Source organism: Biomphalaria glabrata, chromosome 2, assembly GCF_947242115.1.
Source record: "Biomphalaria glabrata chromosome 2, xgBioGlab47.1, whole genome shotgun sequence".
NCBI lineage: Eukaryota > Metazoa > Mollusca > Gastropoda > Planorbidae > Biomphalaria > Biomphalaria glabrata.
In genome coordinates this window covers 31,216,564-31,244,228 of record NC_074712.1, presented here as the reverse complement: position 1 = coordinate 31,244,228, position 27,665 = coordinate 31,216,564, and the positions used below count along the sequence as shown (strand labels likewise).

At 36.0% G+C, this 27,665-nt stretch overlaps 1 protein-coding gene across 7 annotated transcripts in view; it reads right to left on the bottom strand.

The window, feature by feature from the left end:
* Positions 1-1,370: 1,370 nt before the first annotated feature.
* Positions 1,371-27,665, bottom strand: part of LOC106053211 (sodium-coupled monocarboxylate transporter 2-like) — a 68,945-nt gene continuing 42,650 nt past the window's right edge. For all 7 annotated transcript variants that reach the window (XM_056020045.1, XM_056020046.1, XM_056020044.1 and 4 more), the window contains 10 exons: positions 20,622-20,762; positions 19,513-19,642; positions 14,375-14,463; positions 14,057-14,172; positions 10,194-10,261; positions 8,498-8,584; positions 6,165-6,346; positions 5,691-5,791; positions 4,607-4,734; positions 1,371-3,087 (listed from right to left, as the gene is read on the bottom strand). In XM_056020045.1, the coding sequence (XP_055876020.1) occupies positions 2,821-3,087; positions 4,607-4,734; positions 5,691-5,791; positions 6,165-6,346; positions 8,498-8,584; positions 10,194-10,261; positions 14,057-14,172; positions 14,375-14,463; positions 19,513-19,642; positions 20,622-20,762 (1,309 nt within the window). In that variant the 3' untranslated portion in view covers positions 1,371-2,820. The remainder of the gene's footprint in view (positions 3,088-4,606; positions 4,735-5,690; positions 5,792-6,164; positions 6,347-8,497; positions 8,585-10,193; positions 10,262-14,056; positions 14,173-14,374; positions 14,464-19,512; positions 19,643-20,621; positions 20,763-27,665) is intronic.

Genomic DNA, 27,665 nt, shown 5'->3' with positions numbered 1-27,665 from the left:
CATAATATAAAATTTATATATTAATTCAACTAATTTTGTTCACAAACTATGATTTCTCATAATATAAAATTTATATATTAATTCAACTAATTTTGTTCCGAAAAGTAGGACCGCCCCCCTACTCAAAGGTTTTAGGTGGGAAGGGCACTAGAGGTATTTGATCCCCACCCCATTGGCCAAGAGGGGAACGACATAGATCGGTTAAAATACCAATAACAAGTTGTAATCATATAGATATTCAATTGATTCTGTTAGCAAGCTGTGATTTCTACTTATAAATTGGACCGTCCCCCCCACTCGAAAGTTTATGGGTGGGGGGGGGCGGAATTGATGCCATCACCCCCTCGCGACCTCACCATGTCGACCAACATACTAGAGGGGTGGGCGAAATAATCTAAAAATAGGTTTAAATATAAATAATTAGTATATATTATTAAAATAAGTAATAAATTCGTATACGAGTTGTGTGAATTCTATATTAAAATTCGTCCGAGTGGGGGGGGGGGCGATCGCCCCTACCGCCCCCCCCCCCCTGGATCCGCCAGTGAGTGAAAGTAGGCCTATATTTTAAACACACGGTTTCTACGTGCAACAGTTTGATAAAGTGAGACTGGGCGGGAGTCACCACATTGAAGCTGTTAGCCATCGCTACTTTTGGCCACTTTTTTTATTGTTTACAAGTAATTATTTGACTTCTTGGTTCTAAGAATAACTTCAATGATTAGTGATGGAGATTTACTTTAACAATAGGTTTAATTTATGGGTGAGTATTTGGACAAGATATTGGTCAGATAGTCAAGTACTAAACTTAATAGAATCCTAAATGCTGCTGGCAAAATCATTGGCAAAAAACAAACCCCATTTGGGCAGTTGTTTGAGACAAACATCTATTAAAAAGCTAACAAGGTCCTCGAAATAAAGAATCACCCTTTGTGTCAGGATTTTGTGATTTTACCATCACAAAAGAGATACAAGACACCGATAGCAAAGACAAACAGACACAAACACTCTTTTGTTCCCCTGGCAATCAAATCATTAAATAAGAGCAATCTGGTATAAACTTTGTCACATGTAAATTATGAGTGCGTCTGGTGTGAATGTACACTTTGGTTTCTTATAGTTATAATGTTTTTTGTTTGGTGTAATGCACAAATTGTAAGACAAATTTCCTTACGGATAATAAAGATTATTATTATTATTATTATTATTATACTTAGATGCGTTTCATTTAATACAACATGTAGAAAGATCTGTCATGGACCGGATCATGCTCACTGTTAACACATATAAAACCAACACGAGACATAGTACTGACTCTAGTGACTGAAGAAATTCCATTTTAAAACACTTAGATTACAAAAACACAGAAATGGTCTTGTCAAAGTTTAATAAAAATATTTCACAAAGTACAGTAAGTAATGGTTCAAATCTCGCGTTGATGTTAGAAGTGGGCCGCGGGTCTTCATTGTATTTGAACTCAAGTACTAAGTCTACTGTTATTTATGAAATCTAGGTTAGGTACGAGAAGTTGGGTTAATTAATGTACGACTAATTTAGATTGTAATCTGGGTCTAGTATTAGAAAGGGGATAAATATTCGCTGTACAAAACATTAATGATGCACCGTAAATAACTTTATTAAATACAATACCGGGTAATCAAGAACACAAGGGACAAATATTTACAAAGGCAGTATTACAGAAATATTACATAAGTAAAGCACTACTTAACATAATATAAAATTATATATACAATGAAAATAAAATATTCTACCATTTTGAAATATCAATAATACCAAAGAAAACTACAGAGGTGGCCTTTGGTGGTGGCGAACAAGTTTACGGGACCTTTAAAGTCCCGCGTCTGAGCAAAGGCTGTGTATTGGAGATCCATATGTCCCCATCAGGCCATCATATACCAGTACGCTCTGGAATTCTACATACAGCGTGGTGAATCTATTGGGGAAACATTTGCTGTTGAAGCCTTTCCAGCACCTATGTTAAATAGAGCGAAGGCTATTAGTAAGGTATTAAGCTTTCAGTTAATATAAGGCCCCTATTATGACACTTGCCCAATGCCTTGCCTACTGCCAAGGCCGCCTCTGAACAATAGAAACTATATATTTTTTGTGCCGAATAAATTATTCTCACCAAGCAGAGTATGTGACTATGGCCTACATAAGTACACAGACTCGCTGCTTGTAGGACAATTGATTGTGATCGATCATAATGTTTGTAGTTTCAATTGGATGAAGTACAGTGGAACCCGATTAAAAGCATATCACATAATGGCAATGTTCGGATAATTGTTTACAATTTTAAACAATACAAATGCATATTATATTCTTTCACTTGGACTCCTTCAGCAGCTCCTTGCACGCTAGCTATGCAATTAAACTAGTTCGATTGTATCAGGATGTCCTTTACAGAGGCGTCACTAGGACTGGTGAAATCCAGTGTTGTTACTTAAAAATGTGTTACCCCGCCGCAGTAATATTTTACCAAAATATTTTTTTTTCCAAATATAAACCATTACTTTTTTTTCTTTTAAAATATTATCTTCTTTGATCAAGATAAAAATAAATAAATAACATACAATTAAAAATAATAATTTTTTTAAAGATTTACTTTTTGTGTCTGGCCCTGTTGAGTGTCACATGGTACAGTTCGTCCGTACCTCCCCCCATAAGCCCCTCCCCTCTCCACTAGCGACGCCACAGGTTCTTAGTGAAGCCTCTCATTATTTTACTCTTCACCTCCAGTTTATTTTCAGAGTTGACGAGACTGCCCTAGAGAGGGTGTCCTGAAGGTTCTCGCTACCATTAGAAAGGAGTGTCGTATTTCTGAACACTTTCGCTGCTAATGCTGGTGGCCAGGATGTTGGTGTAGCAAGCATGGCCGATGTCGGAGTGGCCTGTTGGCTTGCCATTCGCTATATTGTCCAGGCGCTCCTCACTTGATTTGGTCACGATTATTTTGATGTCAAGGTCTTGGGGCTTGTCTGTCAGGCTGTGACCATTTGATATTGTTTGGACTTTTTCGTTCTCCTTCATGTTGTGTCCATTTGGAAGAGTTTCACTTTTCTCCGTCTGCGGGAAGGAAGTTAAAATTTGCATTTAATTTTGGACAATAAAATTACATTTCAATAGGATAGCGCTATTTTCAGTGCATTTTTTTTTTACAAACCAAAGCGCATACGTTGATTAACAAACTCGAGAAGGGACAATTATTTTTATCAGACTGTTGTATGCTACTAGACCACACTTGGCATGTGAAGACATTCTTCTTTTTTTTCAGACCGAGACATGATCCTGTGCCTAGGAGGGGTTAGTCCGAGCTTCGGGATAGTTAAGATCACACTTTTTCGTGTATAATATACGACAGCTGAAGGGTCCCACGCAGCTGGAATGTGGCATTACTAGGACCGGCCCTGAGGACCTCAACTATTAGAAAAGTGTATATAGAGTATAAGCTTATTCAAATTGTTGTTTTTTTTTGTGGGAAAAAAAGAAACGAACATATTTCAGATTTAAACAATTCATCTCAATCATTTAGTTCTGTTTAGTTCATGTCAAGATGTGTGTATTGTGCGTCTGCTGCCGTATATCAATATATACTATGTTTGCCCAATAAAAGAAGAGAACTTATCAATGTTTTTATGGTCTAGCACTTGTTGAATAAAAGTGGCCTCTTTTACGATGCAAAGGTAAACTGACTGAGTCATACGAGTATTTCTTTTCTTGGTCAAATTATACAAGGTTCCATTACGTTGGTTGGAGTGTATAATAACATTTTATTATGTCATACCCTACACACTACCTGGTACATCTTCACTGTCCTACCCAACACACTACCTGGCACATCTTCACGTGCCGGCCTTGCAGATAAAGACTGATGGAGACCATCAATCAAATATGCATTCAAATCTTCAAGATTATGTTCAACGATAGGGTGGACGCCTGTGGACAGTGCATATAGGTCAAATAATGCTTTGATATAAAGCCAAAAGTTTCAACATTCCAGAACTACTTTGATAGTTGACGTCATTAACCCGATAGAAGCCGTTAAGTGGTATTAGAGTAATATGTATATGATTTATAATAAATGCTTAAGTAAGTGCAATGAATGCTGGGACAATTTTATCTGAACATTTGAACCAGTGAAAAAGCTAACAGATCATATGAACCAATCAATGATCATATAAGCTATGACAATCCGTACTCAACATATGAACCAATGAACAAGCTCACTGATTGATGAACCAATGTACAACAAAAAGAATGTTGCATGCTTGACTTGAATGTACCAAGGTCTTCAACATAACCATTGTGGATGCAAGTTTCCTTTTCAGACCTTAAAATCTATAGGACAGATGATGTTAATGTCATAGTTTTCTCTGGTTTACGGTTAACGAGCAGGGTATCATTGGCCAGCAGAACGACCAACCGTCTTTACTTTCCCCAACTCAAGTCAGGTACCAATTAGAGTCGGGAGGGCCTAATAATTCCGAAATTCTAAATCCCAGTCTTCACTGGACACCAGGTTGGGGAGCCAAGCACTTAACCACCCAACCACCGCGCCTCTGGGTGTAACATAACATAAACTTACCTGCGATTTATATTGAACTCCTAACCGCAGGGGCTTCCTGATACTTTCAGGCAGAAATGAAAAAGGAAATATGACGTCAAATAAGGGACACATCAATTTTGGGTCGATTTCTTTGGCTTTCACTGCACCTGGTGTAACAAAGTAAACATCTTGGATGAGTAGTGGTAGTGTCTTCACTACCCATTATATTGGCTATAAAATAATGTTGGTCTTATAGAAAGAATTTCTAAACTAATAGAAGTGATCGAAAAGATAATCTTTTATTCTAATGTACTTAATAGTTAGTCTCATAGTCCCAGTATGTATTGTTGTACCATAGGAAGCTAAAACGTGCCACTTGTAATTACACATTTTTTTTTACTTATCTAGAATTGAGTTGAAACCAATGGTGCCCTAAACTTGTTCGGTCTCGCGGCCAAATAAATTTCAATCTCATCAGCCAAATCGCGAAAAAAAAAAAGCAAAATATAAAAAAAAAAAACTAAAAAAAAAAAAAATACAAGTGAAAGCATCGCAGAATCACTGCAATTTATCTGAATAATGCAGGGTTTAGCTCCCTTTTTCTTTAATACTAAGATATTAACTAACTGGTTAATGTTTTGGATTGATTCATGTTTGACTGAATAGTTGTGCCAAATGTCAACTTGATTCGAGAATGGGAAGTGGGAGAAAAATCTGTACAAAACGAAATATGAGGAATAACTTCACATATACAGCATGCTTTCGATTCCAAAGAAAATAATTAATTACCAATAATTTATTTACTAATTTGTTATATTTTTTAAATTGATTCAGGTTTTGTTAGGTACATCGAATAGTTGTGCAAAGTTTACAAAGTCTGTACCGGACAAACAGAGTGGGCTCATATAACCTTGGTAATACAAATGTTTGAGTCTAATTGAACAAAGCTCTTTGGCTTTATCATGCACTATTGGCAGAGGTTTTGTGCGACCGAATCGCAATGCATCCTGCACCGGATTTGGCCCCGGTCCCGTAGGTTTGACACCACTTGTTTCACTGATCATATAGCTCTTAGTTCCGATGTTTCTAGCTGAAGTAGTTGACAATGTACACTTAAGCTTACCTGTTATGAAACTGACTACTAAGCCAATGACTATACAGGCTAATACCGCTGTTAAACTATACCACATATAGGACAGCGTGTACAGACCATAGGCCGGAACTCTAAAAAAGTGTAAAAAAAAAACATGAGTTATAAGTGTAGTTCTTTAGAATATAAAAAATTCAGTGTGATTATATTTAAATAATGCCAACTTTTTAATATGATTGTGGGTGTAAACTTTAAATTTAACGTCACAAAGTGTTAAAAAATAGATAAAGATCATTTTAAAAATGTATAAATAAAATTTATAAGCTCGTTTTTTTTCTTTAAATGGAGGGAATATGGAGGATAAGAAACAATGTTCTGATTTGTATTGATTTTATTGTATTGATTTATTTCTACCTAAGTAATTCTAGTTTAAAACGACCCTTAGATGTCAGCTTCAAATGTCAATATTAAACTAAAAAGAAAACAAGTTATCTGCCCCTGACTTACGTGTCGTCCACAACTGTCGTCGTTGTTTTATTCATAGACATTAAAGCATCCAGACTGAAGGCGCTCAAGTTGCAGTTGTTAGTGAAGCGAAGAGCTTGTTCGTTTGGTGGTTTCACTACACTGGCCCCGACGCCAATCCAGAACATGAGAATCAGACTGCCAAACAATCCTGCATAAGCGCCCTGGAAAATGTTTAGGTATGTAATTCAATCAATCTAGGCCATACACTGGGCATTGTGTAATACTTTTACATTAGTCACTTGACATTTCTTTTGTCTAATTGAGAACCATGAATTTCTTCATAGTCCTATCAATCCACCGGGAGGAAGAGGCAATCAAGAGACTATCAAGAGGTTATCAAAGGAAATCAAGAGACTACCATAATGCTACCAAGAGTCTATCAAAAGGCTACCAAGAGGCAATCAAGAAGCTACCAAGAGGCTATCGAGAGGCTAACAAGAAGCTACCAAGAGGCTATCGAGAGGCTAACAAGAAGCTACCAAGAGGCTATCGAGAGGCTAACAAGAAGCTACCAAGAGGCTATCGAGAGGCTAACAAGAAGCTACCAAGAGGCTATCGAGAGGCTAACAAGAAGCTACCAAGAGGCTATCGAGAGGCTAACAAGAAGCTACCAAGAGGCTATCGAGAGGCTAACAAGAAGCTACCAAGAGGCTATCGAGAGGCTAACAAGAAGCTACCAAGAGGCTATCGAGAGGCAATCAAGAGGCTACCAAGAGGCTATCGAGAGGCTACCAAGAGGCTATCAATATGCTACCAAGAGGCTATCGAGAGGCAATCAAGAGGCTACCAAGAGGCTATCGAGAGGCTAACAAGAAGCTACCAAGAGGCTATCGAGAGGCAATCAAGAGGCTACCAAGAGGCTATCGAGAGGCTACCAAGAGGCTATCAATATGCTACCAAGAGGCTATCGAGAGGCAATCAAGAGGCTACCAAGAGGCTATCGAGAGGCTAACAAGAAGCTACCAAGAGGCTATCGAGAGGCTAACAAGAAGCTACCAAGAGGCTATCGAGAGGCAATCAAGAGGCTACCAAGAGGCTATCGAGAGGCTAACAAGAAGCTACCAAGAGGCTATCGAGAGGCTAACAAGAAGCTACCAAGAGGCTATCGAGAGGCTAACAAGAAGCTACCAAGAGGCTATCGAGAGGCTAACAAGAAGCTATCAATATGCTACCAAGAGGCCGTTAAGAGACTATTAAAAGGCTAACAAGAAGCTATCAAGAGGCAATCATGATGCTACCAAGAGGCCGTCAAGAGGCAATCAAGAGGCTACCAAGAGGTTATCAAGAGGCTACCAAGAGGCTATCGAGAGGCTAACAAGAAGCTACCAAGAGGCTATCGAGAGGCTAACAAGAAGCTACCAAGAGGCTATCGAGAGGCTAACAAGAAGCTACCAAGAGGCTATCGAGAGGCTAACAAGAAGCTATCAATATGCTACCAAGAGGCCGTTAAGAGACTATTAAAAGGCTACCAAGAAGCTATCAAGAGGCAATCATGATGCTACCAAGAGGCCGTCAAGAGGCAATCAAGAGGCTACCAAGAGGTTATCAAGAGGCTACCAAGAAGCTACCAAGAAGCTATAAAAAAACTACTGAGTGAGCAGTTGCCTTATAAATGTACTCATGATGTGAAATAATTTTTCGAAATTTTGAAATTCTGTTGAACTTTGTGACGACTCTATTTTACATACATACATTATTCATGAACTTTTTGCAACTTCTAAACCTAGACATACCTTAATCATACAAATCATATCATATAGATCTAGTATACATGTTTAGATAAAAAGCAGTTTTTCATATTCATTTGTTTTTCACTTCAATTAGAGGGCGCGCGGTGGTCGAGTGGTTAAGCGCTTGGCTTCCGAACATGGGGTCCTGGGTTATAATGACATTGAAGACTGGGATTTTGAATTTCGGGTTTTTAAGGGCGCCCCTGAGTCCACCCAACTCTAGTGGGTAGCCAACTTCAGTTGGGGAAAGTAAAGGCTGTTGGTCGTTTTACTGGCCACATGATACCCTGCTCGTTAGCCATTGGTCAAAGAAATAGATGACCTTAACATCATCTGCCCTAATAGATCGCAAGGTCTGAAAGGGGAACTTTACTTTTTTTTTTTACTTTACTGGAAGGTAGGGAATAGCAGTGGGTATGATTGGGGAACTTATGAAATGTGTCTCAACTTACCAACTCAAGATCTAGGTTGTTTCAGAATAAAATCTCAACAAAACAACCTTAGATCTAGCTTGCTTCAGAAATAATTCTTCACAAAAAAAACACTAGATCTAGCTTGTTTCAGAAATAAATATCAACTTACCCATTTGTTGGCCCAAGGAAAAAACATTCCCAACGAAAAGAGTCCTAGCAGTGGTCCACCAATCATTCCAAATAGAGACAGCGCAGCCTACAATCAAACAATTGTTAACCAGACACTATAAATAAACGCCAGAAATCAACACCTCAAATTATAAAGCATTTTTTAAATAGAGAACTACGTCACAGAGGACACTCCTTTAAAAGTGTCACTAATGACACAGAGAGATATATACTAACTATATACTATATACCAGTATACACTTACACTATACGGTTGTATTAACTTTAAAGTAGTTTATATTATTGGGTCTACAACAGTATACCAAGTTTATAATTCTTTTTAAAGAAATTCTTCATTTGTATGTAGAAATATTGGACGATTTTTTTTTTTTTTTTTTTTTTATTAATAGGGATCCCTTTTTTAAAGCTTTATGAACTCTCTCTGTCTGTCTTTGACCTCACTCTGTCTGTCTATGAACTCCCTCTGTCTGTCTATGAACTCACTCTGTCTGTCTATGAACTCACTCTGTCTGTCTATGAACTCACTCTGTCTGTCTATGAACTCTCTCTGTCTGTCTTTGACCTCACTCTGTCTGTCTATGAACTCCCTCTGTCTGTCTATGAACTCACTCTGTCTGTCTATGAACTCACTCTGTCTGTCTATGAACTCACTCTGTCTGTCTTTGACCTCAATCTGTCTGTCTATGAACTCCCTCTGTCTGTCTTTGACCTCACTCTGTCTGTCTATGAACTCTCTCTGTCTGTCTATGAACTCTCTCTGTCTGTCTATGAACTCTCTCTGTCTGTCTATGAACTCCCTCTGTCTGTCTATGAACTCTCTCTGTCTGTCTTTGACCTCACTCTGTCTATGAACTCTCTCTGTCTGTCTATGAACTCTCTCTGTCTGTCTATGAACTCTCTCTGTCTGTCTATGAACTCCCTCTGTCTGTCTATGAACTCTCTCTGTCTGTCTATGAACTCTCTCTGTCTGTCTATGAACTCTCTCTGTCTGTCTATGAACTCCCTCTGTCTGTCCTAGTACAATTTTTGTGTATGTTATTTCTGACACTTCCTATTCTAGGATCAAGTTGAAACTTTGCACAACTTTATTTTGTACTTGAACAAAACAAACAAACATGAATCTATTTACTTATTGGTTATTAATTATTTTGTTTGGTATTGAAAAAGGGAAATAAATGCTACTTATTGAGGGTCCTTCTATATGTGGAGCTACTTCCCTTATTACACGTCTCTTTGTACATGCTTTTCCATCCATTTCCCATTCTCGTATCAAGTTGAAATTTTGTGTTATTATTCATTGTCGATCACAATACATGAATCAATAAAAAGATTAATGAAGTGAATCAATTAGTGGTACTTTATTAATTTTGTTTTAAATAAAAATTGAGCTTATTCCTGCAGTATTGAGATATATGGCTGTGATTTTGCGATATTTCTCCTTATATACGTTTTTTTTTAATCAATAATTTTATTTTGCTTATTGAATATCAAAGCTAGTCAGAATGTAATCATAAAGTCAGTTCATTTATGTTCCCAACATTGTTCACAAGCTTTTAAAAAGATTGTTAGTTGAAGTTTCAAGTGTGACAGATTGACAAGCAGATCATAAAGATGTAAACACAGATAAAACCTCAGAATTAGAAACTACTATCCAACTGAGGGAACAAAAGACTGACCTGTAAGATACTGCCGAGTTGGGCAGCCACAAATGTCAGGCCGAGACAAATCAAACCAAATATTAAAGCTGAGGAGGACATTGAATGTAACAGAGTTACAATACTACATTGAATGTAACAAGGTTACAATACTTCATTCAATGTAACAAAGGATTATTGCTTACATCTAACAAGCCATCCATATTAAAATTGTAACAAGAAAAACATGTTAAAAATATATTTTTTAAAAAGAAAATGCCTGCATTATTAAACTTCAAATATAATAAAATATAAAAAACATTTTTTGCTTCGATTCGGGGCGTGACACCGTCAGCTACTAGAAAATATGCATTTTCTGATTCGGCCAGCGAGGAAAGTTTATTTGGTGTGATTGTTTATTGGTATGTTCATTATATGGACATCTAGATCTAGTCTAGATCTGCTTCTAGATCTAGAATCTAGATGTAATGTCTTATCTTATCTTATATAATACAGACGTTACTTCAAAAAAGAAGATGATTACGTCCTACGCGTCATGCATTTAGTCATGCATATTAACCAATGACTTAAATTCTGCCAAGTCACTGGTTTTCCTGGCTAGCTCAGGCCACCTATTCCATGCCCTAATAGCACTAGGGAAGAAGGAGTATTTGTACAAATTTGTCCTAGCATATGGGACAAGGAATGTACCTTTATCTTTGTGTCTTTCAGAGTATTTTATTAAATTTTGCTTTTGTATTTGAAGATTATGGTTCAGTGTTTTATGTATAATTGCTACTTTACTTTTGAGTCTTCTGTCCTGAAGGCTTTCTAAATTTAGTGATTTTACTAAAGGTGTTACTCTAGTCAAATGTGAATATTCGTTTGTTATGAATCTCACTGCTCTATTTTGTGTCTGTTCCAGTTTCTTAATGTTTTCTTGAGTTGAGGGGTCCCAAACGGAGAATGCATATTCTATTATTGGCCTAACCAAGGTTACATAACATTTTAGTTTTATGTTCTTATTTGATTTATAGAAATTTCTTTTAATAAATCCTTTGTTTGATTTTTTTTATAGTTTCATCAATATGTGGATTCCATGACAGTTTTTCATTTATTATAACACCTAGGTATTTTGCGATTTTAGTCTGTGTTACTGGTTTACCATGAATAAGATAAGTGGAATTAATTTGTTTTAGTTTTTTTGTTACTCTTAACAACTGACATTTTTCTGTGTGGAAAGACATGCTCCAATTTGATTCCCATTTCTGTAATTCATCTAATTCTCTTTGTAAAATATCTGTGTCTTGTGTTGTTTTTATTGCTCTATATATTATGCAATCGTTTGCAAATAATCTGACTTTTGTTCCTGAAGTAATGCAATTTGGTTAATCATTTATGTAAATTAAAAATAGTAGTGGACCTAAGACTGTTTCTTGAGGTAAACCTGAGTTTACTGTTATCGGTGTTGATTTAGAGCCATTTATTATTACAGTTTGTTCTCTCCCTATCAGAAAATCTTTAATCCACTGATGCAGTGGACCATTAATGCCGAAATATTTTAATTTTTTAAGCAAACTATGATGGTGAACTTTGTTCAAAGCCTTGGAAAAATCTAGTAAGATAGCATCTATTTGTTCACTATTATCTAAACCTTTTGAAAAATCATCAATTAGTCCTATTAGTTGTGTTTCACATGATTTATATTTCCTAAAGCCATGTTGGTATGGGGTGAGAACATTATGTTTGTCTAAGTGGTTTATGATGTTGCTACATATTATGTGTTCTATGATTTTACATGTGATGCTGGTAAGTGATACTTGTCTGTAGTTTCCTGGGTCAGATTTTTCGCTTTTTTTTAAATAGGGGGTGACATTAGCTTCTTTCCAGTCCTTTGGTACTCTGCCCTGGTTAAGCGATGCCTGAAAGAGTATTTTGAACACTGGGGCTAGTTGATTACTTAGCTCTTTGAGTAATCTAGCTGGAATACCATCAGGTCCAGACGCTTTATTTGGTTTGGTGTTGGCTAATAGTTTTTGGATTCCATTTTCCTGTACTACTATTTCTTCTATGTTGTCTACTTGGTTCAAAAAAAGTAATGTCTTTGTCTCCTGGGGCTGAGAATGCTGATGCAAAGTATTTGTTTAGGATGTTTGCTTTAGTTTCATTATCATTATGTATTATGTTATGTTCATCTTTTAATGCCTGTTGTTTCCATTTTCTTAGACTTAATGTATGACCATAGGTTTTTGTTGTTATCTTTAGATATTACATTGTTTATGTATTCACTCTGCAGCTGTCTGCTTACTTTTTGGCTTAGGTGTTTAATTTTTATATACTTTTTGTAAACTCTTTCTGCCTTATAATGTAGTGTGTATTAGATTTAGAAAAAAATGATAAGCAACGCTTATAAACTTCAATGAACTTGAAGCAACTTAAAATCTGTTATCACATTGACGATAATATGCGCTGACTAGGCAATGTTTATTTATTTACAGTTATTTATCTTTTACTTTGCAAAATTATAACGGTCAATCTATAGTTTTTCTCGTGTGACCAACGGGCTATTAATTCTTTTCACAGCGAAATAGCCTACATTAACTGTTAAATTTCTAGAAAAAATGTATAGAGCCGTTTTAGAGATCAGCTGTTCGCCCACCCAGGTTAAATGAAGTAGTAACTTTAATAGAGGTATTGTAAAAAAAAGAACGTGACATAAATAAATATTTGTTTCTTGTGTCTTAGCAGGATCGTAATTTGTATTTTGATTATAGAATTTTGAACATGAGTTAGACTTTTGATACTTCTATTTTAACAACATTGTAGATATTACTCAGGAAGCAAAGAGTAATACAATAAAAAAAACTTTTAAAAAAATTATTATTATTTCGACTATTACCCAAATTAATTGTGACGAAGCACTCTTGCTGAAAGATAATATTGTATGTATATGTTAGCAGGTGTGCATGTCTTGTATTTCACTTGTATCAGTATATATATGTGTGTGTGTATGCTATATTTGTCGCTCTCTGAGTGTGTACTGATGTTGTTTGATGTACTGTATGTGTGTAAACATATATTAAAGAGTTTAATAAAGAACTCTGTAATCTATGGTATAGATGTGCCAGTAGGTAGAATAAACATGTAACTTCTAAAATAAATATTTTTAATTACAAAAATCTATTTTTAAAAAAGGCGGGGGGGGGGGGGAGGCAAGAGTCGCAAAATTGATACCTCCGACTGTAGGTCAAGTTCCACGTATCGTTGTATCGAATGAATTGTTTATTTGTTGTTGTTTTTTTCGAACTTTTATCGCAAGAAGAACTAACGAATTGTGACGTTTCCACTTAATGGAACGATAATAGTATTCTAGGATTTCTGCACACTATAGAGCTCTAAAGTTCCTACAACTAAATACAGACCACAGCCCTATAGATGTAGACCATTAATTCCTTGACTTATCCAGATGTTAGCTTTGATTTTCTTGCTAAGTAAAGACGCAACATTTACTATGACATTGATGTTCTTGTGAGATTCGGGCAACCAGATGACAATTAGACAAAAAAAAAATGCTTTCTTGAATTAATTTGTAGTAGCGAATGAAATACATTCAAAAGTGCTATTTCTGCTGACTTTCTGATATTTGTATGTTTCAGTTCAGTAATAACCCATCAATGTTCAACTGTCAACGCATAAGTGTTTCTAGACGAGTAACTATACTGCTAACATATGTTTCTTTGTAAATTAGGGACAGCATTGAGCATTTTAAGTTGGGAAATCCTTTTCTTTCTCATTCACTTCTGCCTAATGGTGAAACAAAAGTTAGGACAGTATTCGATTTGATATTTTATTATTTTATAAAAGAGAAAAAATGAATATTTCCCCAAAAATGTTTTGTAACCTACCAAAAACTTGAGAGAGAATCCTCGCCCTTGATTCTCTGAGATTATTGCTACAGTAAGTCCTGACTATATCTTCAAGAACACAGGCAGATATAGAGTTTAGTCCTGAGGAGATAGTGCTGTGGAAGAGTAAAAGAATTATCTATCTATCTATCTATCTATCTATCTATCTATCTATCTATCTATCCATCCATCCATTCATTCATCCATCGGTCAACTCTCTTACATTTTCTCCTTCAAATTCTCTCTGTCTCTCTCTTTTTATTTCCATATATGTGTTTGTGTGTGTCAGTCTATATGTCAGTGTCATGCCCTACTTACCTGAGAGCGCCACTAAAAAGACCAGCAACAAACAGACCAGGAAGTCCAATGATGTCACCAAGTACATCCATCACAAACATTGGGATTATCTGTAACATCACAAAAACTTCCATGTCATCATATATGAGAACAAAACAAAGTCACAGAAATCTTGATGAGAACAAACAAATATAGAAATATGAAAAGTTTTAAGGTCATTCAAATATAGGGATACTAAACGTAGCCGTGATTTTTTTCGGGGGGGGGGGACTTGGGAGGGGGGATTTTTCCTCTCCCCCCCCCCCCACTCCATATATTCTACTAATCAATTTCAGCATACAGTCGTCCTTGGCTTGACTTTCGATGACAGGGTAGAAAATGTCGGAGACAAAATGAACATCTAAGTTCATAGACTAGAAGCAGAGTTCACCGTGTACAAAGAGGGCATAGAAAATCAACAACCACAGTGGAGGGCGATGCTAGAAATGTTGATTACAGCTGTCTATGGTATATGTGGATTAAACCAGACATCTGAATGCAGGTCGTAATTTTCAAATGGTAGCTTGTAGTAAGCCTCCATTAAGGTGCTTCTCAACATAAATACATTGACGATGGATTAATAGGCAGCCGATCAAGATACTTTGTCTAAAATACTTTTTTGTTTCCATAATAACAGTTTTTAATCAAATGTGAAGCATTCGTTACTAAAGGCTTGACTCCTATATATTGAACAAAGTAAAGAAGCAAGTTAGTGACGCCCAGTTTTTAGCAGCCCATAGGAAAGTAAAATTATTTCCCCTGATGGGACAATTCTTTGTGCCACCCTTGGCGGGAAATCTTTGAAAACAACAACAGCAAAGTCGTCGATTTCGAATATAAAATTCAGGTTATGGAAAGACCAAAGCAATGGGAGACCGTGGCTATGGAAAGACCAAAGCAATGGGAGACCGTGGTTATGGAAAGACCAAAGCAATGGGAGACCGTGGCTATGGAAAGACCAAAGCAATGGGAGACCGTGGTTATGGAAAGACCAAAGCAATGGGAGACCGTGGTTATGGAAAGACCAAAGCAATGGGAGACCGTGGTTATGGAAAGACCAAAGCAATGGGAGACCGTGGTTATGGAAAGACCAAAGCAATGGGAGACCGTGGCTATGGAAAGACCAAAGCAATGGGAGACCGTGGTTATGGAAAGACCAAAGCAATGGGAGACCGTGGCTATGGAAAGACCAAAGCAATGGGAGACCGTGGTTATGGAAAGACCAAAGCAATGGGAGACCGTGGCTATGGAAAGACCAAAGCAATGGGAGACCGTGGCTATGGAAAGACCAAAGCAATGGGAGACCGTGGCTATGGAAAGACCAAAGCAATGGGAGACCGTGGCTATGGAAAGACCAAAGCAATGGGAGACCGTGGTTATGGAAAGACCAAAGCAATGGGAGACCGTGGCTATGGAAAGACCAAAGCAATGGGAGACCGTGGCTATGGAAAGACCAAAGCAATTGGAGACCGTGGCTATGGAAAGACCAAAGCAATGGGAGACCGTGGTTATGGAAAGACCAAAGCAATGGGAGACCGTGGTTATGGAAAGACCAAAGCAATGGGAGACCGTGGCTATGGAAAGACCAAAGCAATGGGAGACCGTGGTTATGGAAAGACCAAAGCAATGGGAGACCGTGGTTATGGAAAGACCAAAGCAATGGGAGACCGTGGCTATGGAAAGACCAAAGCAATGGGAGACCGTGGCTATGGAAAGACCAAAGCAATGGGAGACCGTGGCTATGGAAAGACCAAAGCAATGGGAGACCGTGGTTATGGAAAGACCAAAGCAATGGGAGACCGTGGTTATAAAAAGACCAAAGCAATGGGAGACCGTGGTTATGGAAAGACCAAAGCAATGGGAGACCGTGGCTATGGAAAGACCAAAGCAATGGGAGACCGTGGTTATGGAAAGACCAAAGCAATGGGAGACCGTGGTTATGGAAAGACCAAAGCAATGGGAGACCGTGGCTATGGAAAGACCAAAGCAATGGGAGACCGTGGTTATGGAAAGACCAAAGCAATGGGAGACCGTGGTTATGGAAAGACCAAAGCAATGGGAGACCGTGGCTATGGAAAGACCAAAGCAATGGGAGACCGTGGCTATGGAAAGACCAAAGCAATGGGAGACCGTGTCTATGGAAAGACCAAAGCAATGGGAGACCGTGGTTATGGAAAGACCAAAGCAATGGGAGACCGTGGCTATGGAAAGACCAAAGCAATGGGAGACCGTGGCTATGGAAAGACCAAAGCAATGGGAGACCGTGGCTATGGAAAGACCAAAGCAATGGGAGACCGTGGTTATGGAAAGACCAAAGCAATGGGAGACCGTGGCTATGGAAGACCAGGGCTATGGAAGACCAGGGCTATGGAAAGACCATGTGATTAGCTCTAAAGCCTTCGATAGAGAGATTATTTGATATCATATTTCTTTATACAAGAGTAGTGTCCAACCATAATCAAATGCTTCATTTAAAAACCCGTGTGCTGAATTGTAGCTGCATTTTGTACACAACATTGCGACTATTCCGTGAAGAAATTTTGTTTATTGAAGGACAGAATGTCAGTGCGCTTGAAGTACTTTCAATGAGGTGTTTACATTGGGATGTGTTTACATTGGGATATGTTTACATTGGGATGTGTTTACACTGGGATGTGTTTACATTGGAATGTGTTTACATTGGAATGTGTTTACATTGGGATGTGTTTACATTGGGATGTGTTTACATTGGAATGTGTTTACATTGGGATATGTTTACATTGGAATGTGTTTATATTGGAATGTGTTTACATCGGGATGTGTTTACATTGGGATATGTTTACATTGGGATATGTTTACATTGGTATGTGTTTACATTGGAATGTGTTTACATTGGGATGTGTTTACATTGGGATGTGTTTACATCGGGATGTGTTTACATCGGGATGTGTTTACATTGGGATGTGTTTACATTGGGATGTGTTTACATTGGGATGTGTTTACATTGGGATATGTTTACATTGGGATGTGTTTACATTGGGATGTGTTTACATTGGGATATGTTTACATTGGGATATGTTTACATTGGGATATGTTTACATTGGGATGTGTTTACATTGGGATGTGTTTACATTGGAATGTGTTTATATTGTGATGTGTTTACATTGTGATGTGGTTACATTGGGATGTATTTACATTGGGATTGTTTACATTGGGATGTGTTTACATTGTGATGTGTTTACATTGTGATGTGTTTACATTGGGATGTGTTTACATTGGGATGTGTTTACATTGTGATGTGGTTACATTGGGATGTGTTTACATTGGGATGTGTTTACACTGAGATGTGTTTACATTGGGATGTGTTTACATTGGAATGTGTTTATATTGTGATGTGTTTACATTGGGATGTGTTTACATTGGGATGTGTTTACATTGGGATGTGTTTACATTGGGATGTGTTTAAATTGGAATGTGTTTATATTGTGATGTGGTTACATTGTGATGTGTTTACATTGGGATGTGTTTACATTGGGATGTGTTTACCATGAGGTAGCGTGCCGAATAGGAAAGGCAGGGAGCATTTTCCAAAGGCTGGAGCCTATTTGGACAAGCCAAGCCATTGGGCTCGAGACAAAAATACAACTTCTCAACACAATTGTCATCCCAACTGCAACATATGCATGTGAGACATGGGATGTGTTTGTACTAACGTCGAAGTTCATGAAATATTGCTTGAAAAAAATCGAAGCGTATTTTTTTACGTCCAGTGATCGATCTACATCTCGCTCCCCAAATATCTGGTCACTTTAATCTAAAATACTTTGAGCTCTGAGAAAGCATTAATGACGACAGCATTCTGACTATACAGGCATTGCTTGCTGTTGGTCGTGATGGTGTCATTTTGTATGATTTTTTTCCCAAGCCTATGCAGCAGTAACCCAGACCTCAAGAGTCCACATATGTTGAGACTTTATTAAAATAAGAATAAAAGCGAGCAGAGGCGGTTATTTCGTGAAAGGTAGTTTGTCAGTTGATGGGCATAACGTTTTCCTATCGTCGTAATCAATCATTTGGGACAACTGAAGGACGGATCATGGGACGGTCATGTGACGCAGACATTTGAATGTTCGGTCATCAAAATGCAATGATTCTTTAAAAAAATGCCGGAAATCTAATCTGGCAAGTAATTCAATCTTGTCTAGAAATCTAGTCTGGCAAGTAATTCAATCTTGTCTAGAAATCTAATCTGGCAAGTAATTCAATCTTGTCTAGAAATCTAATCTGGCAAGTAATTCAATCTTGTCTAGAAATCTAATCTGGCAAGTAATTCAATCTTGTCTAGAAATCTAATCTGGCAAGTAATTCAATCTTGTCTAGAAATCTAGTCTGGCAAGTAATTCAATCTTGTCTAGAAATCTAATCTGGCACGTAATTCAATCTTGTCTAGAAATTTAATCTGGCAAGTAATTCAATCTTGTCTAGAAATCTAATCTGGCAAGTAATTCAATCTTGTCTAGAAATCTAATCTGGCAAGTAATTCAATCTTGTCTAGAAATCTAATCTGGCAAGTAATTCAATCTTGTCTAGAAATCTAATCTGGCAAGTAATTCAATCTTGTCTAGAAATCTAATCTGGCAAGTAATTCAATCTTGTCTAGAAATCTAATCTGGCAAGTAATTCAATCTTGTCTAGAAATCTAATCTGGCAAGTAATTCAATCTTGTCTAGAAATCTAATCTGGCAAGTAATTCAATATTGTCTAGAAATCTAATCTGGCAAGTATTTCAATTTTGTTTAGAAATATAATCTGGCAAGTAATTCAATATTGTCTAGAAATCTAGACTGGAGCCAAACGTTGTTAAGTAAAGTGATAAGTGTGTGTGTGTGTGTGTGTGGGGGGGGGGGTTATGACAAGTCATTTAGATATCATTATTATCATTATTAGTATTATGTTTTATTCAAACTTAATGCGTGTAGGCCTATATATTTGTTTCAATGCGTGCGCTTGTATGTGGAAAAAGTATTATTATTATAAATTATTTTTTAAGATCGAAATAAGAATTTCAGCATTTGCCCAGTCAAAACAATTTACTATTGAAAATAGTAATACGGACATACTCTAGTATACATTGGACTGACCTGATTGGTATCTGTGACCAAACCAGGTTTGACCGGATCACAGTTTTCATAAAATGCCGCCATATAGATGCCAATAAAACAGCAGAGATACAAGATGATACAAAGTCCAGGAAAGTTCAACCAGATGGCACTGAATGAAAACAAAAATAATTTTATATGAATAAATAAAAGCAGAATGTTTGAAAGGTAGAGGCTGGGAAAGATAGAGTAGGAGAGCACGAGATGAACCAATAGAGCAGATACTAGACGAACATCCTTAGTGGGTACATTCATCATGTGTACATCTATGATGCCCATTTCTATAAGTATTATGTATACATCTATAATCATATATATATAAGGATGCGTCACTAATGTGTGATTTCTATAAGTATTATGTATACATCTATAATCATATATATAAGGATGCGTCACTAATGTGTGCTTTTACAGTAATATATAAAGATACGTCACTAATGTGTGCTTCTACAGTGAGTAAATCTACAGAGAGTAGAGTATGTACGTATGTAATGTTTAAATATAGCTTTAAAACTGTTTTCTTTCTTTATTTTGTAACACTTGACAAGACTCCATTGAAGAACTCTTCATTTATTCTCTCCGATAATAAGATGTTTAGAATCCTGTGGAAACCGATCTATGTTCTAGTCGCGCTGTGTCCAAGCTTCACTCTGATCGAAGAAATCTGATATGGATGACGGCTGCACAAATTTAAAAGAATTCTCTTTTTAACACCACAACTTCTTTAGCGGTCCTAAAACCTCCACATTCACATTCATCTCTATTCCTTAGTCTGATGAACCGTTGGGGCACCACACTTGATCTGTCCACCTTCTTTCTCCATTTCTTTCTGTGTTTTGTCGTGGATAGAATCTCTTTCAATGACAGGGCCCGTCCATTCTTTTATGTTGTCTTACTACGCTTTCTCTGCCTCTCCTCCTCTTCTTTCCTGGTTCTGTTTCCTGAAGAAAGGTTTGCGAGACTTAACTGGGTGAATACACTGAACTTTAACCATGCCTCGTTTCAGGAACGAGATTAGAGATTAAAAACAGAGTATCTAAAAAAAAAAATACTAAATTTAGTCGAGCATCTTAGCAAGAAATAGAACTTACTACTGAGCCTTCTTCAATGTTGGGCACGTGACGGCCCTCTGTACCTGTGCCTGGTTCACACCGAAGATGGATACCCAAGTGAAGTAACCGCCCACTGTCAGAGCCCAAACACTGTGTCTGACTGAAGGGTCAACACGGAAACTAAAAGATGAAAACAAAGACTTGTAGTTCGCATGGTGGACAAAATCAATTAAAAAGCCGACACGAAACTTTCAGATTTTGTTTTGGGTCTAGCAACATTCTATCTGGATATATTGAAACGTTTAGGTCTCAGATATTTGAAGCTAGCAACATTCTATCTGGATATATTGAAACGTTTAGGTCTCAGATATTTGAAGCTAGCAACATTCTATCTGGATATATTGAAACGTTTAGGTCTCAGATATTTGAAGCTAGCAACATTCTATCTGGATATATTGAAACGTTTAGGTCTCAGATATTTGAAGCTAGCAACATTCTATCTGGATATATTGAAACGTTTAGGTCTCAGATATTTGAAGCTAGCAACATTCTATCTGGATATATTGAAACGTTTAGGTCTCAGATATTTGAAGCTAGCAACATTCTATCTGGATATATTGAAACGTTTAGGTCTCAGATATTTGAAGCTAGCAACATTCTATCTGGATATATTGAAACGTTGAGGTCTCAGATATTTGAAGCTAGCAACATTCTATCTGGATATATTGAAACGTTGAGGTCTCAGATATTTGAAACTAGCAACATTCTATCTGGATATATTGAAACGTTGAGGTCTCAGATATTTGAAGCTAGCAACATTCTATCTGGATATATTGAAACGTTGAGGTCTCAGATATTTGAAGCTAGCAACATTCTATCTGGATATATTGAAACGTTTAGGTCTCAGATATTTGAAGCTAGCAACATTCTATCTGGATATATTGAAACGTTTAGGTCTCAGATATTTGAAGCTAGCAACATTCTATCTGGATATATTGAAACGTTGAGGTCTCAGATATTTGAAGCTAGCAACATTCTATCTGGATATATTGAAACGTTTAGTTCTCAGATATTTGAAGTTAGCAACATTCTATCTGGATATATTGAAACGTTTAGTTCTCAGATATTTGAAGCTAGCAACATTCTATCTGGATATATTGAAACGTTGAGGTCTCAGATATTTGAAGTTAGCAACATTCTATCTGGATATATTGAAACGTTTAGGTCTCAAATATTTGAAGCTAGCAACATTCTATCTGGATATATTGAAACGTTTAGGTCTCAGATATTTGAAGCTAGCAACATTCTATCTGGATATATTGAAACGTTTAGGTCTCAGATATTTGAAGCTAGCAACATTCTATCTGAATATATTGAAACGTTTAGGTCTCAGATATTTGAAGCTAGCAACATTCTATCTGGATATATTGAAACGTTTAGGTCTCAGATATTTGAAGCTAGCAACATTCTATCTGGATATATTGAAACGTTTAGGTCTCAGATATTTGAAGCTAGCAACATTCTATCTGGATATATTGAAACGTTTAGGTCTCAGATATTTGAAGCTAGCAACATTCTATCTGGATATATTGAAACGTTTAGGTCTCAGATATTTGAAGCTAGCAACATTCTATCTGGATATATTGAAACGTTTAGGTCTCAGATATTTGAAGCTAGCAACATTCTCTCTGGATATATTAAAACGTTTAGTTCTCAGATATTTGAAGCTAGCAACATTCTATCTGGATATATTGAAACGTTTAGGTCTCAGATATTTGAAGCTAGCAACATTCTATCTGGATATATTGAAACGTTTAGGTCTCAGATATTTGAAGCTAGCAACATTCTATCTGGATATATTGAAACGTTTTACAACGTTGAAGTAGTAGGCTCTATTATTGCATTCAATAAATATATATCCTTCGCAATGATTGTCCAATGTGTTCCAGTACGACCTGTAAGTTTGACTCTAGACTTGCCCCAACTGGTATGTTGCTGGAAATAAATTTAAAAAAAAATAGGTAGGGGAGAGTTTGGCACATGGCAATTGGAGGAGCTCTGAAATTATCTCATTTTGTTTTTTTAAACTCTTTTTAGCCACTTTAAATTTGCAACCATACGGAAGAGATAAGGGTGACGCACGATTAGAGTCAGTGTTTTCATTAATAGGGTGACGCACTATTAGAGTTAGTGTTTTTATTAATAGGGTGACGCACTATTAGAGGCAGTCTTTTCATTAATAGGGTGACGCACTGTTACAGTCAGTGTTTTCATTAATAGGGTGACGCACTATTAGAGGTAGTGTTTTCATTAATAGGGTGACGCACTATTAGAGTCAGTGTTTTCATTAATAGGGTGACGCACTATTAGAGGTAGTGTTTTTATTAATAGGGTGACGCACTATTAGAGTCAGTGTTTTCATTAATAGGGTGACGCACGATTAGAGTCAGTGTTTTCATTAATAGGGTGACGCACTATTAGAGTCAGTGTTTTCATTAATAGGGTGACGCACTATTAGAGGTAGTGTTTTCATTAATAGGGTGACGCACTATTAGAGTCAGTGTTCTCATTAATAGGGTGACGCACTATTAGAGGTAGTGTTTTCATTAATAGGGTGACGCACTATTAGAGTCAGTGTTTTCATTAATAGGGTGACGCACTATTAGAGGTAGTGTTTTCATTAATAGGGTGACGCACTATTAGAGTCAGTGTTTTCATTAATAGGGTGACGCACTATTAGAGGTAGTGTTTTCATTAATAGGGTGACGCACTATTAGAGTCAGTGTTTTCATTAATAGGGTGACGCACTATTAGAGTCAGTGTTTTCATTCATAATGATAGCTGGAGTTTCGTTAGCCCGCCCTTGCTAACTAGAGGTCAACAGTCACATGATCCAGCCCACTGGGCATCCAACACTCGCCTTCACCAAGAGTTCACAATAGAGCCGACCCAGCTTGCCTTTAGGCATATATTAAACAAGAAAATTATATAAAATACTTTTTTAAAATGTTTATATTAAGTGTAATTGTATCAATTAGTTTGGATCGGTCATGAATTCAAATTTGTAATTGATCTAAACTAACAATAATAAATCTATGCAATTAGTAAAAATTTTACAAATTGTTTTTGTTTAACGCAATTTCATGCTTTTAGCTTTCTCAATACGCTATGATCCTATCACTTGTCTGGGCTAGTTTGAAAAATGGGGGGGGGGGGAGAAAAAAAAGGGGGGTATCTTGAGAATGCTTTTTAAATGCATTAAAAAAAATAAGTTGAACTAACTGAATTCGAACTAGAGGGCTCAAGCCTCCTCTATGCTTCTCAATCCAACACACTATCCACTATGCCGGCAAAGTGCGAATGACAATAGAAGATTTTATTGTTAGTTTCAAACTTTAAAACGACGACCTATTTATCTCTACATTACTCTAAAAAGTATAAAGAAGTCAACTTTTACCACCGCATAGTCAAGTACAATTTTATTCCCTTGTTCAAGATACCAAACAAACTAATTAATTACCAATAGTCAATTAGCTAACTGGTGATTTTTTTTAAATGGATTCTTGTGTTGTCAGGTAAAAGAAATAATTGTGCAAAATTTCAGCTTGATCTGAGATTGGGTGTGGGAGTAATAACGTGAACAAACTTTTTTACCAGGCAGAGTTAATGTAGGTTTTGTAAACAATGATTACATTTTTAAACTGGCTATCTCTTAATATAACAAGTGGACAACCTAAATACATTAGGTCTAGAAGCTTCAGTGGGTAGGTAGCCATAAACTGTCTATCTCTGAATATAATAAGTGGACAACATAAATACATTAGGTCTAGAAGCTTCAGTGGGTAGGTAGCCATAAACTGTCTATCTCTCAGTATAACAAGTGGACAACATAAATACATTAGGTCTAGAAGCTTCAGTGGGTAGGTAGCCATAAACTGTCTATCTCTCAGTATAACAAGTGGACAACATAAATACATTAGGTCTAGAAGCTTCAGTGGGTAGGTAGCCATAAACGTCAATGTGAATGGAAGCGGTGAAACATTTGTAGGCATCGTTCAATTACAAGGTAGAGTTGTCGAATCAGAGGGTCTATGATTCCTTCTAGATCAGTGCTGTCCCTTATTTCGCCATATTTAATACACCATTCTCAGTCATTAAATATTTGGTCCCTAATGCCTTCTGAAAAACAGTTGTTCATTACTTAGTTAGATGCTACAGAAAGATCCTAGGCATTACATTCAAAGACCGCATCACAAACCAAGAAATCAGAGACAGGGTTACTGCAGCGATCGGAGCCCATGACGACCTGCTAACTATTGTAAAAAGACGAAAGCTTAAAACCTATGGCCACATTAAAAGATCTACGGGGCTCGCAAAGACCTTCCTTCAGGGAACAGTACCAGAAAAAAGAAGAGGCAGACAGAAAAAGCGATGGGAGGACAACATTAAAGAATGGACGGGCCTGCCATTGAGAGAGGTTTTAAACAAGGCAAAAAAAAGGGAGGAATGGAGAAAGACGGTCGACAAATCTTGCCTGGTGCCCCAACGGACCAACAGACTAAGGGATAGGTAAAGGTAAAGAGAAATATTCAGAATCTTTTGTGAGTATCAATCTAGAGACTACATTCATAATCTTGTTCAATCTGAAATAGCTTTAATATATGTAGTGATGGGCAAAAGTTAACTAAAAAGTTGCTAACTTTTAGTTTAACTAAAAAAAAATTAGTTAAGGCCAAAGTTTAATTTTAAAAAAAAGTTTAGTTAAAATCCTAGTTTAATTATTTTTTTTTAGTTACAAACTAAAAAGTTTAATTACAAATTTTACAAACTTTTTTAACATACATACCAATAAATATTTAGATCTATGTAATTTGAAGAATATATATAATGGGTAATAGAGAGGAGAATAAACTAGAGGATGCACAGGTCACTAGAAAGCCTTTTGACCTTTACCCGGTCGCTATTCCCGCCAATTCAAGGTAGACTATTTGAAAGGCGAGAAAAATAAACGTGTTCATTATATTTCTAGCAAGTTTCGCTGCTTGATAAATCCTGATTAATTCCTTGCTTCTATAGATCTACATTTTGCTGCTTTTTATTAAACACCAGTGTATTCCTGTATTAAAGAAATGTCGACTCTTTTTATTTTAAAACTTTTTACTAGAGTGTCTAGAGTTACAGTCTAGTGGCGTCTAATCTATTAGTATTAGATCTAGTAGTCTATTACCACCATTAGATCTATAGTCATAATAGTCTATATTTAATTATTTTAGTCTCTTACTCTTAAGTAGAGTCTTAGTCGACTTAGTCTTAGATCTAGATGTAAATTTAAAATTATAAGTCAATAATATAAATCTATTAATTGAAATCTATATTACTTTACTTTATTAGACTAGATTTATTATTTTAGAGATTCTACTATTCTAGAATTAGAGTCTAGATTAGATCTAGATATATTTAGATTACTTATTATACTAAGACCTAAGATACATAGATGATAGATCTATATTCTATAATGACTATAATACTAATAATAGTCGTCACTATACTAGATCTAATACTGAATCTAGACTAGATCTACATCTACTTCTATTATAATTATAGCCTACTTAATTATATCTAATCTACTATCTAGATCTATTAGATCTACTATTATCTACTAGAGTATATAGATCTAAATATCCATAGGGGCCTATCTGGTTATAATCAAAATTATAATTATCTAAAATCTCTAGATCTAGAGTTACTAAGATATCTACTAGACTCTATCTAGATTTTAGATCTAGTAGTAGTAGTAGTAACTAGTATTTCTTTGATTATTTTTAGATTAAAATATTAATTATTTGATCGAGATCTAGTAGCTAGATCTAATTCTAGATCTAGATTATATTTCTGATCATTTCGTTTGTGGAAGATATTAGATCCAGAATATTCTAGAATCTAGAGTTAGAGTCAACATGCAGTTTTATCATTACTTCTAAAGGTAACTTATATTAGAGCTTGGACAATGACTTCTAATTTCTTTCTATAATAGTATCATTCTAGTGATTCTATTAAGATCTACATCTATCCCATAAGGAAATTTAAATCTTTTTTCATGTGCACAAATAAATGTTTATTACATTTTGCTAAAGAGATTGGTTGTGCTTTATATTTTTCATGTTTGGTTGTTTGTCCTTAAAAAAAGTCAAAATAGTTAGTAAAAGTTTAACTAAAGTTTCTTAGTTTAGTTTAACTAATTTTTTCAATTTGTGATTAACTAAAAGTTTAATTACTTTTTTTTAGTTCAAACTTAGTTTTAGTTTAACTAAAAAAAATTAGTTTAGTTCCCATCACTAACTATATGTGAGTATTTGAAATATTATATAATTTTTATTTTATGCTTATTATTTAGGTCTTATGTTACGCATACTAACATACTACTTTTAGTACAGTCTTGTACACTTAAGGTATATTATTATTATGTAGCGACTAAAAATGTGATATTGGTTCGACATATAATCTATCGATATTTAATCCCCATTTGTTTTCTTTATATTTTTATTCAATATTTCTGTTTCCATTAGATACGACAACATTTCAGCTATTGATTCTATTTTGTTGTGTATACTAAACGAGTGTGTAATTACGGGCTAGTGTGTGTGTTTCTATCCTGCAACTCATTGAAAGTGTCGAAAATACATTTGATCGAAATACATGTTTGTTTTTTTGTTTGTTTGTTTGTTTGTTTTAATTATATTATACAAGTCTTCATTTCTTTTAATTTTAACACTGTTTGTTTTTTTTCGAAAGCAATGTATTTATAATATTAAGATATAATTTATAATTTATTAACAAACAAGAAAAACATTTAATAAATACTTTTTCATTATTTATAGGCTATATACAGTGCTTTTTTGTGACGGTATGGCACCTATAGATAGATATTAGAAACCGGCATCTATATATATATATATAGGTGCCGGTACTCAGTGATGGATTGCCAAACTTTTAACTACTAATTAATTAATAATATACGTTAAAATACAAGAAAGTTAATAATTTTTCCCCACATTGAAAAAGGTGCAGGTACGCCGTACACCC